We start from the raw sequence: 16,143 nt of genomic DNA, 5'->3' as shown, positions 1-16,143 counted from the left end.
TGAGGCTGTGTAACTGATTTCTCTGCCTTTCTGCTCTGAATGAAACCTGCTCAGGCTTGGGTGGGCACCTGCTATGCCTTAACCTCTGCAGGGTTTAGCATGGCATGGCCACATTTCAGACCTAACCCTCTTCTTGCCTTTCAGATAATCCTGACAGTCCTCGCAAGACCTGTGGGACAAAGTTCTCAAGAGAATCCACCACTCTTTTCTGATGCCTAGCGTGTCCATATTTCTTGAGACAGCCAAGTGTATTCTGATGAACCATGGACCGCTTTTATCCGTAAAATCCTTTTTCCTCTTGCCTTGTGGTATATAGATCCATGACCACCCAAGACTATGCTTCTGTCCATAAGTTCCCCCAATATTTTATTCTCTGCCAAGTCTAGTTTGCCCTCTTTCTTCCACCTCCCTATGCCTTCTGCCTCTAGTGGTTCTTGTATGCTGGTTTTTTCTAAAACTGTCCCTGACATAATCAGGGTGATTCCTGTCTGGGAACCACCAGGCAGATGGTCTCACTCAGGGACCCTACCCTTTTCTGAGTACTTAACCCTCTGAGAATCCAATAGGAGCTATGACTCTACTCACAAAAATAGACCAACGCACATTCAAGCAAATCGCTCTATTTCTGCTGCACTTTCAGATAAAAACCCATGGGACTTCCTGTTTCTAGTCTCCAGGCTCCTTAACAAATGCATCAGGCGGAGAGAAACAGCCAATGTGTGCCTGCCTCTGAGCCTACGTCACATATTCCCCTTCTACATCCGGTCCCTTTCAAGCCTGGCCCTTGGCTGCCTCCAGCGTTCCTTTGGAAGCTCTGAAAAATAGCATGTGTTCCAGAGGATGGGAATGGTGTCTGGCTCTGGAACTGCTCCTGCTGCCTCCAGTACTCCTGGAGACCAGCGTCCAAGGTACTTTCCAACAACTGTCTTTGTGTGATTGCACATCACAGGCATAGGCAGATGGAGAAGGGGAGACGGGCTGTGGCTCAGTCCTGGAAGTGGGTCCTGGCTTGTGGGCAGCAGATATTTCTATCCTGGTAGCAGGGCTCTGTTGAGGTTGGAGACCTTTCTGCCTAAGCCTAGAGACATAACAAAAATAAGACCCTGTGGAGAGGAGGAACTCTGCCCCTTGTTTGCTGGTAGTTTGTTTATTTGTGGGAAACTGTTAGGTTTTGTTTGCTTTATTTTTCCATTTTAAATAAGAGGAAGTGTTACACAGAAAGCTGCTACATTTTATGCTCTGATAAGTTACATTTCCTTAGACATTCTTTGAGACTTCTTTACATGCTACGAGTTAGGTCCTGAAATGCTACTGTCATTGTCCCAAAGATAGAGAGGTATTTCTCTGTCTAGTGTCTCTAAACAAGGGTCTGAGAGAGGCTCAGGTGCCTCTGTATTGAAGAAATGCTGAACACATGATTGTTAAGGGGAAAGGGCCATTCCTCTGCCGCAGTTCCTCCTGTGTGCCCAAGGAGCGGGCAGTCCCTGTTACAGCTGTCCAACCCTCCTTCTTAACCTGTCATTCCAGGCTGATTGAGAAGCAGAAGTTAAGTTTTTGCCTTTTGTGTTATTCTCCCAAATAATACTCAGATCTTATTCATGTTAAAGGGCTTTCATGCTTACCTCTATGGGTAAGAAGGAGTAAAAATGAGCAAGCCTGGGGAAGTTATACTGCATCATTAAACTGTAGCAGTAGATGTAGTTTTTAGAGAAATGAGAAAGGAATGGTTGGAGGAAACTCGGTTGATGACTCACACTAGGCTTCTCAAAGTGGCATCTAGTTAATAACGGTGTAAGCGTTGAGCCAGGTGTCTTCAGGCCCATGTGTGGGCTCTGTGGGGTTGACTCAGTCATAGGATGCTGACATGGGCTTGGGTGTGGGTGCTGACACAGAGTGTTAATCCAGCTACAGAGTTCAGGACTTTCCCTAGTCATGTTAAAAGCACCCTGACAGTTGATCATTCCCTCACTTCTTTTCTGGACTGTGTGTCTCTTTTGGTTGAAACACGAAGATAATTCCTGATTATATTATCCTTGGCATGGATGGCATTGGTTCTGTTTAGGCTTAACATCTTCCACTTCTGTATCTTAGGTCAATAAAAAGAAAATTAAGCAACACTACATGTCAGGCAGTGTGTTGGGCATTTTGCATCCTTCTCATTTAATAGATTCCCAAGGGTGCAATCATCACGTACATTTTGCAGATGAGGATGCTAACTTTCAGGGAGACTGAGGATTTCCAGAAGGGCACACAGGTCTAACTTCCCACCTTATTAATAGCACTATGCTTTTCTGAGAGTCAGCCCAGTGGAATCTTGATCATGGTCAACATGTGTACATCTCCGTGAGTTTCTTATGCTCAAGTCACCTTGTGCGCAGTCTCTGGCTTTGCCACAGTTAACCACATTCTGACTAAGCTTAATGTCGTTGATTGCCTGGAAAGGTTATCTTCTCTCATTGCTCTGGGCCGATGTCTGTTCCTCTCTTGATGTCCCTGTCCTTCCTTCAGGCTCTAGTGATCACCTGACTTCTGTCTTGCTCCACACTTTGGTTTGTCTATTTCCTTGAGCTCCATGAAAAGAGGAACCACTCTGTGTTTTACTGCTAAACTAATACAGTGCCTAGGATATAGTACGAGTTCAATAACTGTTAAAAGAATGAGCAAATGGCCTCAGAGAACTTCCTTTTGGACTCTACCACAATATCTTGCTGGGGATCCAAGTTCTGCTCTCCTCAGCAATAAGGGATGCTTTTGTGGAAAAGTCTGAGACTCACTCACATCTCCTTCATCACTCCCTAGATCTCTGATTTCAGGGCATACTCTGTGTTGAGGGGTTTTCCTGCCTATCCACAACACGTAGCAGGTAGCAGTGGCAACAGCAGTATACTAGGAACCAGACCTATGCTCTATCTGGGTTGCAAGCCATGGGATTTTCTGTAAATCAGAAAAGCTTAATAAGCCTTGGCTTCCTCAACTCTATCAGGAGTAAAGTAACATGTATGCAGCCTCATTCTTCAGGGGGCTGCTATTAATATCAAATGAAATAAAAACTGCAACAGCTTTGTGATTTTGGCACACACAGTCTGAGACAGATGTAAGCCTGGGGTAAACCCGAACTCTCAAGTCCAACACTTTCAGCTGAACTCCTATCTTTCAGTCATCTCCTCCAGACTTCCCAGACACATGTCAGAAATTTAACTCATCGAATTTCTTCTGGCCATCTAGTGCTCTTCGACAAGCTGTGACATGGCGGCTTGAGGTAATAAGCATCATTTATGTCACCTAAGAATCTAGCGGTGTACTGCACTCAGCAATATTTTTTTCTGTTTATATATTTATTTATTTGAGAGGCAGAGAGAAAGACAGAGAGTTCCCATCCACTGGAATAGAAGCCTCTCTTGACGCCCAAATCCAAGTGATGGGCTCTATTTTGTGTGCACCCTTAGCATCACCCATTTTCCTTCCCTAACTTTTAGCCAGTGATCATCTATTAGTTATCCTGGGATGGAAGATCCTGAAGGGAAGGGTATGTCTGTCTGTTGTATGCACACAGAGCCCAGCACACAGTAAGTGCTTACTATGTAGTCATTAGATGAGAGAATAAATGAATCAAGTGGCTTACACATAGAGGAAGGGCGGCAAGGAAGAAGTTACGAGTCATTGCTTCAGCCCAGCTACAGGCTCAGGGCTGCCTTGAGAAAGTCGTTCTTCCATCCCACAGCAGCTGTTTCAAGCTCTCTCCCTTATCTTGAAGGCCTTCACCTCCCTGACTGCTCTCCCCATAAAGAACTTGCCTCCTCCTTTGCTGAAGAAGTGGGGACTGGAGATTGTTAGACAAAAAGTCCTTCAGCTTCCTTCCCAACATCGCTAAACTAGGAGCTTCTCCACCTTACTGTCTTTTCCTGCTTCTCTTTTCCCTTGGAGAATGAGGGGTCCCCCTTCCATGCCTAGCTCCAGGAAATCCACCTGCTTTGAATCCCTACAACTCAGTCTTATCTGTCACCTCCTCCCTCCAAGCCCTGCTCGATGGGCTCCTTCCCTGGATCCATCATTGCTTAAGTCTTTTCTTTCCTTAAACGAAACTAACAAAAACTCTCTTTACTTTTCATGTTCCTTTACACATTGCCCTGTCTCCTGTTTCCCATTTACACAGAAATGTCTTAAAACAATAATTATTTCTGGGGCCTGTGCTGTGGTGCAGTGGGTTAACGCTCTAGTCTAAAGTGCCAGCATCTCATATGGGCACTGGTTCTAGTTCCGGCTGCTCCTCTTCTGATCCAGCTCTCTGCAGAGGATGGCCCAAGCCCTTGGGCCCCTGCACCCATGTGGGAGACCCGGAGGAAGCTCCTGGCTCCTGGCTTCAGATCGACGTAGCTCCAGCCATTGCTATCTGGGGAGTGAACCAGCAGATGGAAGACCTCTCTATTTCTACCTCTCTCTGCAACTCTGTCTTTCAAATAAATAAAATAAGTCTTTTTAAAAAATAGTTATTTCTGTTGCCTCTCTCTCCTCATCTTCAGTTTCCTTTGCAATATTGCCTACTACACTTTTTACACTTCCTACCTTGAGAAATGACTCCCTGCTCATCTTGCCATTCGAGACACAACCTGGCATCTTGACAACTTGTTCCCAAAATACTTTCAAAAGGTGTTTGTACAGGCTTGGTAAATACTTGACTTCATCAGAGAGCTGCTGGTAACTTCACATTGATATCTTTTTTTTTTTTAAAGATTTATTTATTTATTTGAAAGTCAGAGTTACACAGAGAGAGAAGGAGAGAGAGATAGAAAGAGAGAGAGGTCTTCCATCCGTTGGTTTACTCTCCAGTTGGCCGCAATGGCCAGAGTTGCACCAATCTGAAGCCAGGAGCCAGGAGCTTTTTCCAGGTCTCCCACACGGATGCAGGGGCCCAAGGACTTAGGCCATCTTCTACCGCTTTCCCAGGCTATAGCAGAGAGCTGGATCAGAAGTGGAGCAGCTGGGACTCGAACTGGCGCCCATATGGGAGGCCGGCACTGCAGTCGGTAGCTTCACCTGCTACACCACAGCCCAGGCCCCTACACTGATATCTTTCAAACTCACCCCCTTTTCTTATTTGACAGTCTTACTAGAAGCCATGCAATGTGTTTTTAAAGTAGCCAGAACTTCCTCTTTTAAAAAAAATATTTATCTGAAAGGAAAGAGACAGAAGGAGAGTTAGACAAAGAGAGAGATTGTCCATCTGCTGGTTCATTCCCCACATGGCAGCGACAGGTCTGAGCCAGGCCAAGGCCCAGAGCCAGAAACTCCAGCCTGGCCTCCCACATGAGGGGCAGGAGCCCAGCACCTGAGCATCTTCCACTGCTTTCTCAGGCACATTATCAGAGAGCTGGACCAAAAGCAGAGTCCCTGGGGCTCCAATCAGCACTCCAATGTGGGATGCCATCTTTGCAAGCAGTGGCTTAACCCACTGTGCCACAAGGCAGACCCTAAGTCAGTCTTTTTAGGTCATTACAGATAAGTGGTTAAGGAAAGAGGGAGCAGGCAGCATCCTGCACATGCCAGTGTCTTTGCACTCTTATTGGATCGGATTGGCCTCTCTGATGCAACCGCCTGTTCAGTCACTGCACGGTGGGTTGTGTTCTTTTCTTGGGTGTATGTCTGAGGTTTGTTAGAGAGTCTGCCAAGGAAGACCTCAGCCTTTTATCTCTTTTCTCAATCATGGTGGGCATAGAGGAATTTTGTCATTCGGGGACATCTGGCAATGTCTGGGGACATTTTTGGTTGTCACAACTGGAGATGAACTACTGGCATCTAGTGGGCAGAGAGTAGAGATGCTGCCAAACATCCTGCAATGGAGAGGACAGCTTCCCCATGCCTCCCAACAAAAAGCAGCCACAACAAAGATGTCACCATTGAAAAACATTGGTCTAGGCCATCTGTTATTACTAATTTTATTAATGCACATGGAAACAAGTATTGGAATGAGAACAGGTCTGGAAGATATGCGTGAAAGTTTAAAAATATTAGACAGACTCTATTCTTAGGCTATGTGTTTCAAGAGGCCAGGCATTCTGTCTGCATTGCTGTTGTCAGAGCCCAACCCAGTGCCAGACCCATCACAGCTGTGCAATAGCTGTTGCTTGGAATGAAATTATAATATATGGCCTGGACCAATCAGGAGCCTGTGGAAGTGAATGTCTAGGTATGTCTGTCTATCAGGGCAAGGTAAGGCTTACTAAATGGCTGGATGGATGGCTGGAAGGATGAATGGATAGGAACTTGAGAGTCCTGGAGACACAGAAGATTTTATGTTTTAGATTGAAGAGAACACTTTTGGAAATGATAAATGTGTGGAAACACCTAGGTGTAAACAGCTCGGTATAAATGATGTTGAAGAATATGATTGAGCTGTTTTGACAAAAATATGATGCAAGAGGTCACATTTTCTTTCCTCTACTTTTTTTAATTTGAAAGGCAAGGAGGAGAGAGAGAGAGAGAGAGAGAGAGAGAGAGAGAGAGAGAGAGAGAGATCCCATCCGCTGGTTTACCCAGCCTAATATACTTTACATTTGCTGGTTTGTAACAACCAGGCTTGGGCAGGCTAAAGCCAGGAGCCAAGAATTCAATCCAGATTCCTGTGGTTGGCAAGGATCCAAGTACTTGAGACATCATCTGCTGCCCCTGAGTTTATGTTAGCAGGAAGCTGGAATCAGGAGCAGAGCTAAGACTTGGACTAAGGCACTCCAGTATGCAATCAGGTGCACCAAGTGACGTCTTAGCCACTGTGCCAAATGTCTGTTCTACTTGGAGCTCTTTTCTACTGCCCTCTCTCAGCCTATGTATAAATAGTCTTAGCTCTCCTCCCTCCACAAAAAGAGCCAGCAGACTTCACTCCACCTTAGCCCTTCTGGCTATCATCTTTTGTTTCCCCTTGCCCTAACCTAAGCATGTTTTTTAGAACCTGAGACAATTCAGGAGAGTCCTGTGAAAACAAAAATACAAATGAGAACAAAAAAAGTTTAGTTAGAATGAGAAAGTCCCACTGATTTATAAATTTTAAAAAGCTGACAAATACTACATAAATCCCGAGAATTAGCTTAATATTTTATGCTTGCTGACAGTTTCATGCTTCTTTGATACTTGACCACTGACCAGCTCTGGCTCTGAACCACTTCATACCCTGTTCCTCGTCTGCCTACAGACAGAGCAGGTAAGGCCCAGAGTGCAGCAGGGATATTCCTGGACGCCATTGCTTCCCCAAAGTGGCTAGAAATAACTTCTCACACCAGTCCATCAACCACATAAACACAACCCACAGGGCCCAGATGAAATATTCCCCACTTCTAGTTCCCCTTAGGTACATCCCCATGTACCCACAACTTTGACACCACCCAACATAAGCGGAAATGTGATGAAAGGGATGATGGAGTGGAAAGAAGCAGCGGTTGAACAATTTGTGTTTAAAATATATTGTGTTTTGTCAACCATGTCAGTCTGTGAATACTTGGCTGGGGGCCCAGCAGGGCTATACTCATGGAAGGGGCCTAAAGCTTCGGCTGCATCACATTCGTAGTAGTTCTGCATCTGACCCAACCTTTATTAAATAACAGTTTACCTAAACAGTTTCCATTTCCTTACCTTCTAATAATTTCCTTCTAAATAAAATGTAAATGCACGTGTAATACATGAGCCATTTTTACACGGAGGATTTTTCTCACACAGTCAACATTATGATAAAATGAAAACAGTTCTCTCCCCAATCCTGAAGCCCTCTCTGAATGTGCCCATTCTCATCCTTTCTCCTTGCTCACTTGACAGCAGCCACTGTGGCCTCCTTGCTGTTTTTAAAAAACGGGAGGCACATCCCTACTCCAAGGCCTTTGCTCCAGCTCTTCCCCCTGCCTGGGTCACTCTCACCCCACCTGTCTGCTCGGCTTCCTCTCTCTTTTTTCAAGTCTCTGCTCAAATGTGACCTCCTCATCACCTTATGTGATGTCTACCTCCCACCTCCACCAGCGCTCGTGGCTTCCTTTACCTTATTCCAGGTTTTCTCTTTCTTTGATAACAATTATACCTTCCTCATTTACTCTCCAATGTATTTGGTTATTATATTGACTGCTTACTGTCCTTTCACCAGCATATTCTGATACAGGAAGCTTTGCTGTTTGGCTCACTGATGGATCCTGAATGCCTGACCCCTGGTCAACAAATCTTAGCTGCTAATCACCTTTGGCTTACCTTAGTGGTCATCTCTTCCAAAGAGGTCTTCCTAGTATTTCCTCCATCTCCTACCCCTGCACTCTGGAGAGGGAGAAATTCCCACCACACCCTGCAGTTCGTCCACATGGTACCCTGTGCTTGTCTTAATAACAGTAACCAACATACTATATTAGGCTGATTTGTGTGTCTGTCCTCCCACACCAATGTCATAAATATTTTAGTACAGAAATGTGTACTGTTCATTTCTGCACCTCTAGGGACTAACAGTGTTTATTGAACTAAACTGAACAGACAGGAAACACAAGCCCAGAGAGGAGACAAGACTTGTCACCATTTTATTGGAAAATACACTGCTGTGACAGAAAGAATAACAGAGCAAGCCAGGGTCAGCCTCAGCGTCATTCTTCAGTACTGCCTGGGGGCAGAACTGGGTGGATTACAAGTAACGGTCACTTCCCCACATCTTGCTTTTCCAAGCTCCGACTGTCACTGAGTCCTAGTCCGGAGACTCAGCCCTCTGACGAAGACCATAGTCTCTGCTCCTATGCAGAAATCCCTTCTTGCCTGCTCCAGCCCTGCACTCCCTAAAGGCTGGTCCCATTCTGATTTTCATTGGCAGATCACTCAGTCCATAGGTTGATGGTGGTCTCTGGCAGCAACGTAAGTCTGCATATCCCCGACAGTCTGTCCGAGAAGTACAAACAACTGACTTGGTTTAACACTACCAAACAGAAGATCTTAGAGTGGGAGTGGGAGTCTGGCGAAACGAAGTACTTTCCTTCTAAATTCAAGACCAGAATCGCATTTAACCCTCAAAGTGGTGCACTGAATATCTCTGACGTCCAAAAAGAAGACAGCAGCGACTACCTCGTGAGAGTCTTGATGGAGTCGGGAACCGAACGTGAATGGAAAATCCCACTGGAGGTACTTGGTGAGTTAGGGTACCAAAGGGCAAGTCTCCACTCCAAGGGTCCCTGGGGAGACCACTGTGGGGTGGGGTGGGGGCTTCCTGTCAGTCCCGGGTACATTCTCTGGGAGTAGGGAAACTCAGCTCAGGCTTAAGTCATTTCCCCTGGATCCAGTTCTACCTGCAATGAGCTTGACCCAGTAGACCCCAAAACTGATAGCCGTATACATTTAAAACTCTTCTGAAGGTTGTGAGTCTAAGCTCTGAAGAGAATGAAAACGGTCAGAGATAATTCCCACTCTGTTTCCTTCATTACTCCCTGTGATGAACTCAACCCAGTACTGAGACTTCATCAGACTTCAGGACAAAGACAGGAGAGGGAAAGGATAAGGAAGGAACTATGAAGAAGAGTTTTTCCTTTTCAGGTGGGTGGGACAAAAACTTCTACTCAGAGATTCAGTCAAATCACTGTAGAAGGAATAAGGGCTAAGATATTTTTCTTGAAGTCAGACAGACCTGGATTCAAAATCAGTCAGTCCCTCAGTAGCTGTGTGACCCTGGAGAAAGATCTTAACATCTCTGTGCCCATATTAGGTCAGGTTCTTTGGATGACAAATGACAGAGGTCAGTTCAATGCACTTTTACCAAAAATGGAGAATTTATTTTAAGAAATGAGGAAATTTAAAGCAATTCAAGGAGCAAAGAACAGTCAGGAGGGGTTACGTGGAAGTAGATGACGTACTAGGTCCAGTCCAGAATCCTCAGGCTCACCACTCTGTGGACTGTGCCTATGGCTGCTTTCCATCTACTTTTCTCTCATAACTCAGACATGCGTGCCACCAAATTTCAATTCTCAGAGAAATTTGAAGAAAGACAAACTGGTTGACTTACCTTGGTTGGCAGGTGTATGTGAACTACACATTTATGGCCAAAAGGATCAAGTTACAAAGTAGAAACACAGTCCCTGGGAAGGCTCCTCTGGGGCTGGGTCCACAATCATTGGAGAAGAGGGGCTAGGCCGAAATCCAAGGGAGATGTTATCTGAGAGCTCCGAGTTCTTCATCATGTTCCAAGTACAATTATATCCACCCAATCTATGGTGTTAAGACAATCAAGATGGATAACGAAAGTGAAAGGTTTCTAAGTGCAAAAATAGTGCAAACGGAGAGTGTTGTGCGTATGTGAGCCCCACCAGCCAGAAGATTCCTGTCTAAGAGGACAGGATATCCTTCTCACTCACTTCCTCTGACTCATGTGCACTAGAAATGCAAGAGGCCCTATTCTTTTTATTTTTACCTTTATCTATTTATCTGTTTATTTGCATGCATTTTATAACTACAACTTTGGGAACATAATAATTCCTCCCATCATGCCCACCCTCCTACCCACACTCCCATGCCTCTTCTTCCCTGTCCTGTTCCCAGTCTTGTTTTTTACTAAGATCTATTTTCGTTTAACTTTATACACAAAAGATGAACTCCATTCTACGTAAAGAGTTCAACATTTTGCATGAGGAGGAAAAAGAGAGAATGAAAAATAAAATAAACAAAAGACTAAAAACAAAAAATATTAAAAAAAAAACAAAAACTGTTGCTCAACAGACCAGACAAGGGCTGTTCAAAGCCGTTGCAGAAGAGACCCTATTCTTGCAACTTGCTTCTGTGTAAGAAAGATCCCAAGTCTCTTATAGTGGTGTTCTGGTAAACCAGTTCTCTAGACAGAAAGAAAAAGGCCTAAGTAAATTTTAAAAGCCACTTTTTGTATCATTTACCAACTTCCAGAATTTCTGTGATACTAACACTCACTACAGCTGCTTTCAAACTATGAATAATTTTCACAATGACCTTGCAAAAGTTCTGATGACCAGCAATCTACAGGTTGGTTTGGCTTTAACACACCCTGAAAGTCCCAGGATTTTTTTTTAGATTTATTTGTGTATTTGAAAGTCAGAATTACAGAGAGGCAGTCCAATGGCTGCAATGGCCAGAGCTGTGCTGATCTGAAGCCAGGAACCAGGAGCTAATTCCAGGTCTCCCAGTGGGTGCAGAGGCCCAAGGATTTGGGTCATCTTCAACTGCTTTCCTAGGCCATAGCAGAGAGCTGGATCAGAAGTGGAGAAGCTGGGACTTGAACTAGTGCTCATTTATATAGGATGCTGGCAATGCAGGCAGCGCCTTTACCCATTATGCCACAGCGCCAGACCCAGGATTTGGTCGATAGAAGAATCATCCCTAAGTCCAGCCCACACCACGTATTTGTGATACCTTGGAGGGACATCCTGGAGCCAGAGCATCCCAGCTGGTTCAACAAAGCCCATCCCTGAAGTGCTCAGTGCTGTGCTGATCACTGTAGGAAATGTAGTAGCAGTGTAAGAGGCGAGATTAGAACACAGGAAATGGTGAAAACCTGTGAGCCAATTGCCTAATAAAAGCAGTAATGTGAGAAGACTTTGTGCAGGATGTAGAACTAGAGTCCAGGGGGCCCAGCAGGTGAACTTCTGTAGCCCTCCTCCTACTCCCTCGCCACCACAGACAACCCTGAGGCAAGCTGTAATCTGGCAAACTGCCTGCTGCATTTTAATCCTATGGGATCTGAGCTGCACCAATTCTGCAGGTGTTTAACTCTTGTCCAAAACTTAAAGAGTCCAGGGGACTTCAGGTAACCCAGCCCTAGCCAAGGAAGAACCAGATGCTGGGCTCGGCTCTTATTCCAGCTGGCAGCAGACAACAGGAGTGAGGACAATGTGGTCTCTAGCATATATGCAATACTTACACTGTGCACAAAGCACTTCTCCGCGGATGGTGCCATTTTATCTTGGTAACATAGTGCCGTCCGTTGTTTATCTGACAGATGAGTCTGGAGGGAGGGATGGCAACTCCCTTGCCTTATGTCCTCCAGAGTCAAGTGCAGAACAGAACCCAGGTCAGTTTCACTTCAAAGCTAGCATGTTGTCCTTTCTATCTCATAACTGCTTCATTCGCTCTTTCACTTATCCACCCATTCAGATGCTTACAGAATATCTGTTATGTTGCAAGCCCTGTGCTAGATACTAAGATAGCAAAGCTAACAGACCAGTGCTGTTTATCACCACTGACATGTGCTGAGGACTATATGAAGCTCTCTGGAGCCCTGCCATTGCCAGGAGGATGGCAGTTCCCCTGAGTGGTTGTGCAAAGGGCTTTGGAGTGTGCAGGCGATACCACGTACCTCAGGAATCTTCCAGAATCTGAGCCCCAGAATTCTTGAGGAACAGGCTGGACAATGGTCGGCTGTGGATCATTGCTAAGACAGGACCCTAAGCATCTCAGATGGTTGAGATACCACGTCTGACCTCAGCCAGTGTCTCCACCAACACTTGGATGTGCTTTCTGGCTCACAGGTTTGCAATTTGTTCCTGGGTGCAAGTAATGCACTCTGGCTCCCTCTCCTGGACACGGGTTGACATCACCTCTAAGGAGTGGCTTGTACTCTGGAGCTGCTCACTGGCTCCCTCTGTAGAGGGCTCTTCTTCCCAGCTCCCTGCCACTTGAGTGCTAAGTGGTCCTTCCCTGGTTTCTTTGGTGTTTTGTTGATTAAGCAAAAATGTTTTATAAGTGCATATCTCCATTGTGTCATTTGATAAAATCCTCCTCATTTTCAGACCCCGTGCCCAAGCCTGTCATAGAAGCTAAGACAAAGAAAGCGGACAACACCTGTTATCTGACCTTGTCATGTACAGTACCAGACCAGTCTGTCAACTACAAGTGGTATGGGGACTCAGGTCCATTGCTCCAGGAATTCCAGAGAAGTGTTCTTGAAATCACCCTTAACCCACAGAACTACTTCAAGTCCTTCACCTGCCAGGTCAGCAACAATGTGACCAGTGAGAATGCCACAGTCTACTTCACTTCGTCCTGTGTTCTGGGTAAGAACCATCCTCCAGGGAGCCGAGGGAGGCACAGGAGAGCCAGTTTTCTTCTGAAGGAAGAAAGATGCATGGATCCTACCCAGGTTTCTGGCATAGAAAGTGGCAGAGAATCTCAAAGGGGTCTGTGAGACCTGGGAGACTTGGGAGCCATTCCCAGCTCTGTCTCTCACCTCATCCTTGTGGAACTCGGCGTTATCTGCAGAAGGCATTTGTCTCTGGATCTCTGTTATCCCTCCTATCTCCTCCCCTGCCTCAAAATACATGGTCCTAAAATCTGAGGCCAGGGTTGTTGCAGGACGTTCTGAGACATCAGGGTGAGCTGAGGGAAAAGGGGGCAAATGGGAGAGCGGCTGGGATGGTGTTGGAGAGGTTCCCAGAAGGGTTTCTGGTAGACAGCCTGAATCAGCCAAGGGAAGGAGGAACGAGCAGATGAGTGGGGGAGAGGCTAGGGACGGGAGTGACAGCCTTATCCTCAGGCAAAGACCTTGATGTTACTCAGATTTGTGCACCATGATGAGGCTAGGAAGGCAAACTCTGGGTTTCATGTTTTAGATTCCTCTCCGGGCCGGCGCCGCGGCTCAATAAGCTAATCCTCTGTCTGCGGCACCGGCATACCGGGTTCTAGTCCCAGTCAGGGCACTGGATTCTGTCCCAGTTGCCCCTCTTCCAGTCCAGCTCTCTGCTGTGGCCCGGGAGTGCAGTGGAGGATGGCCCAAGTCCTTGGGCCCTGCACCCGCATGGGAGACCAGGAGAAGCACCTGGCTCCTGCCTTCGGATCAGCGCAGTGCACCAGCCGCAGTGGCCATTGGAGGGTGAATCAACTTTAAAGGAAGACCTTTCTCTCTGTCTCTCTCTCTCTCTCACTGTCCACTCTGCCTGTCAAAAAAAAAAAAAAAAAGAGATTCCTCTCCATCTCCTAGGAGGAGCCACTCACTGGAGTAGCCCTGCTGCCTCTAGATCAGACTACACAGATGCTGTAGTGAGACAGCTACACTCATACATTTTGGAATCAGTCATACCTGAAGCCAATGCTGACGTCATCACTTACTAGCTAAACATGTTTCTGGGCTTCTTCAACTCGTGTCTCTCATAAGTGATAGACAAAATAATAGCTATGAGGACTAAACGAGATGACACATGTACTTCTCAATGAATGACAAATACGTCAGGCTCAGACCCTTCAACTCTGGAGCTACTAGGGTTTGCAGGCCCCATAGTAAGTTTGGATCCTATCTGCAGCACCCAGGTCTCTTTTCTTCATACCCCTAAGGTGACATTATTAGCCCCGGTATACACACCCTTCCAGAAGAGCTCATGCCTGTGCTGCTAATGTTCACCATGGTCCCTGCCATGCCCAGTCATCTGGGATCCTGATCCCTAAGGAAATTTCTCTTTTGTGATCTTCCTGGCCTCATTCTACCACCTTCACCATGTTGATTCTTTTACCTCTGCTCCTACATGGGTGTAATGGAAACGTGTGGTCTTCTTTCTGCTTCCCAATTAATTGATCTGATCTTTTCTTGCTTATCCTGATGTGCCCTACTCTTCCACTGCCACAGATCCAATATGGCAGCTTGTTGTCTGATCATGTGAAGTTCCAAAATCAATTTCATATCATGACCACATTATGAGACCCAGAAAGGGAAGAGGCACAGAATTCCCATCCTTATAAAATGTGGTGCCTTCTCATCTGCAGAGAGGATAAAAGCAACAATAAATTCACTTTTGGGGAGACTAAATTCATCTTCATTCTTCTACAGCCACCCAAGTTATTGCACCCAAGTTATAAGCACCCTAACCTTCCATCACTGTTTTATCACGAATTCCCCTTGTGTTCCTCTTTTATACTCCATTCCCTTTCCTTCCCTTATCTTTGCATTGGATCTCTACTCTTTCTTCCTTTCTACCTCTTTTCCTTTATTTCCTTTCCTTTTTCTCTTTCCCTTTTCCCCTTCTAGTTGATACAGATAGTTAGAAGGGTGAGGAAACAACAAAGGGAACTGGTCCTTTCTTCTCTAAAGTAAGCTGTGTGTATCACGGGTTTGTCATGAATAGCACTGCATGGTCATCTGTCTTCATCTGAAGTTCTTTCCTGCCTCATTGTTTTCCAGTGTAGGGCAGTGGCTTTTTCCCAGGCTCACAGATACGCCAAGGAAATCTGCAAGCACAGGACATAGCCAGACCATTGGCACTTCAAGGAGTGTTGCCCTGATCATGCATTATGTCTAGGGAGAGTGATCTCTGAAGAGCAAGAGAATGCACCAGGCATGCTGGGATTCCACACCAACCCCTGATATCCCTGTCCCTTCTCAACACATTGATCAAAACACCTAACTACAGAAGGGTCTTCTTGCTCTTTCAGCTCGATCGTTTGGAGTAACTAGGATGGCAAGTTGGCTGGTGGTCACGGCACCCCTTGTTCTTGGCCTCATACTTACCTGAGATGAACCTTACCAACTCAAGACAGAAACTTCAAGGCCTCAGGATCTTACCTTCATCATCCATCCTGCTCTTAACCAGGACAGAAGTTCTGGCCATACTGAAGGAGAGAAAGTGTGTTGTTGAAGCATCTACCAGGATTTTCAAATCTTTAAAAAAAAAACAACTGTGGTTAATACTTAATTTCAGATCCCCTAGCTGCTTATCGACACACATAAATGCTTTCATTCCACCAAAAGCATTACCACACTGTGCAAATGTATTTTTGTTTGAATAAACTTTTGATATGATTGTCAAAGTGGATTCCTGAAGGCACCCAGAATCTCTCAGACAACACCAGCTCCATCAGCCTGGACCAAGTGGCACATGGAGACACAAAGGGAAGAGCCTGAGATCACAGGCTCCCGAGTGTCAGCCTGAGGAGGAGTTGAATCCTGCCACCTCTGAGCCTTGTTTCCGTATCTGTGCCAAGCCCCTGGGGAGCCAGCTCTCCCAAGACACCTCCCCTGCCTCCTGGCCTCCTGCCCAGTGCTTTGCTTGGCTCCACCTGCTTTGAAGAACAACTCCTTAGGTCTCCTAAGGGCATGGAGTCAGGCCTATTCCCCGCAGGATGGAGATGCAGCTCTGCCACAAAGGGAGGGAGGGTTCCTCCCAAGCCATTCGCAGGGTACTAAATTCTGTCTCTTCT

General features: G+C 45.9%; 1 protein-coding gene across 1 annotated transcript; it reads left to right on the top strand.

Moving 5' to 3' along the window:
* The first annotated feature begins 787 nt into the window (after positions 1-787).
* On the top strand, positions 788-15,747 carry CD48 (CD48 molecule). Its single transcript, XM_062193717.1, has 4 exons — positions 788-908; positions 8,822-9,133; positions 12,750-13,013; positions 15,379-15,747. The coding sequence occupies exons 1-4, from the start codon at positions 827-829 to the stop codon at positions 15,456-15,458; spliced, it is 738 nt and encodes a 245-aa protein (XP_062049701.1). The 5' UTR covers positions 788-826; the 3' UTR covers positions 15,459-15,747.
* The last annotated feature ends 396 nt before the right edge of the window (positions 15,748-16,143 follow it).

This window comes from Lepus europaeus, chromosome 5 (genome assembly GCF_033115175.1).
Source record: "Lepus europaeus isolate LE1 chromosome 5, mLepTim1.pri, whole genome shotgun sequence".
NCBI lineage: Eukaryota > Metazoa > Chordata > Mammalia > Lagomorpha > Leporidae > Lepus > Lepus europaeus.
This window is presented reverse-complemented; position numbering and strand designations above follow the sequence as displayed.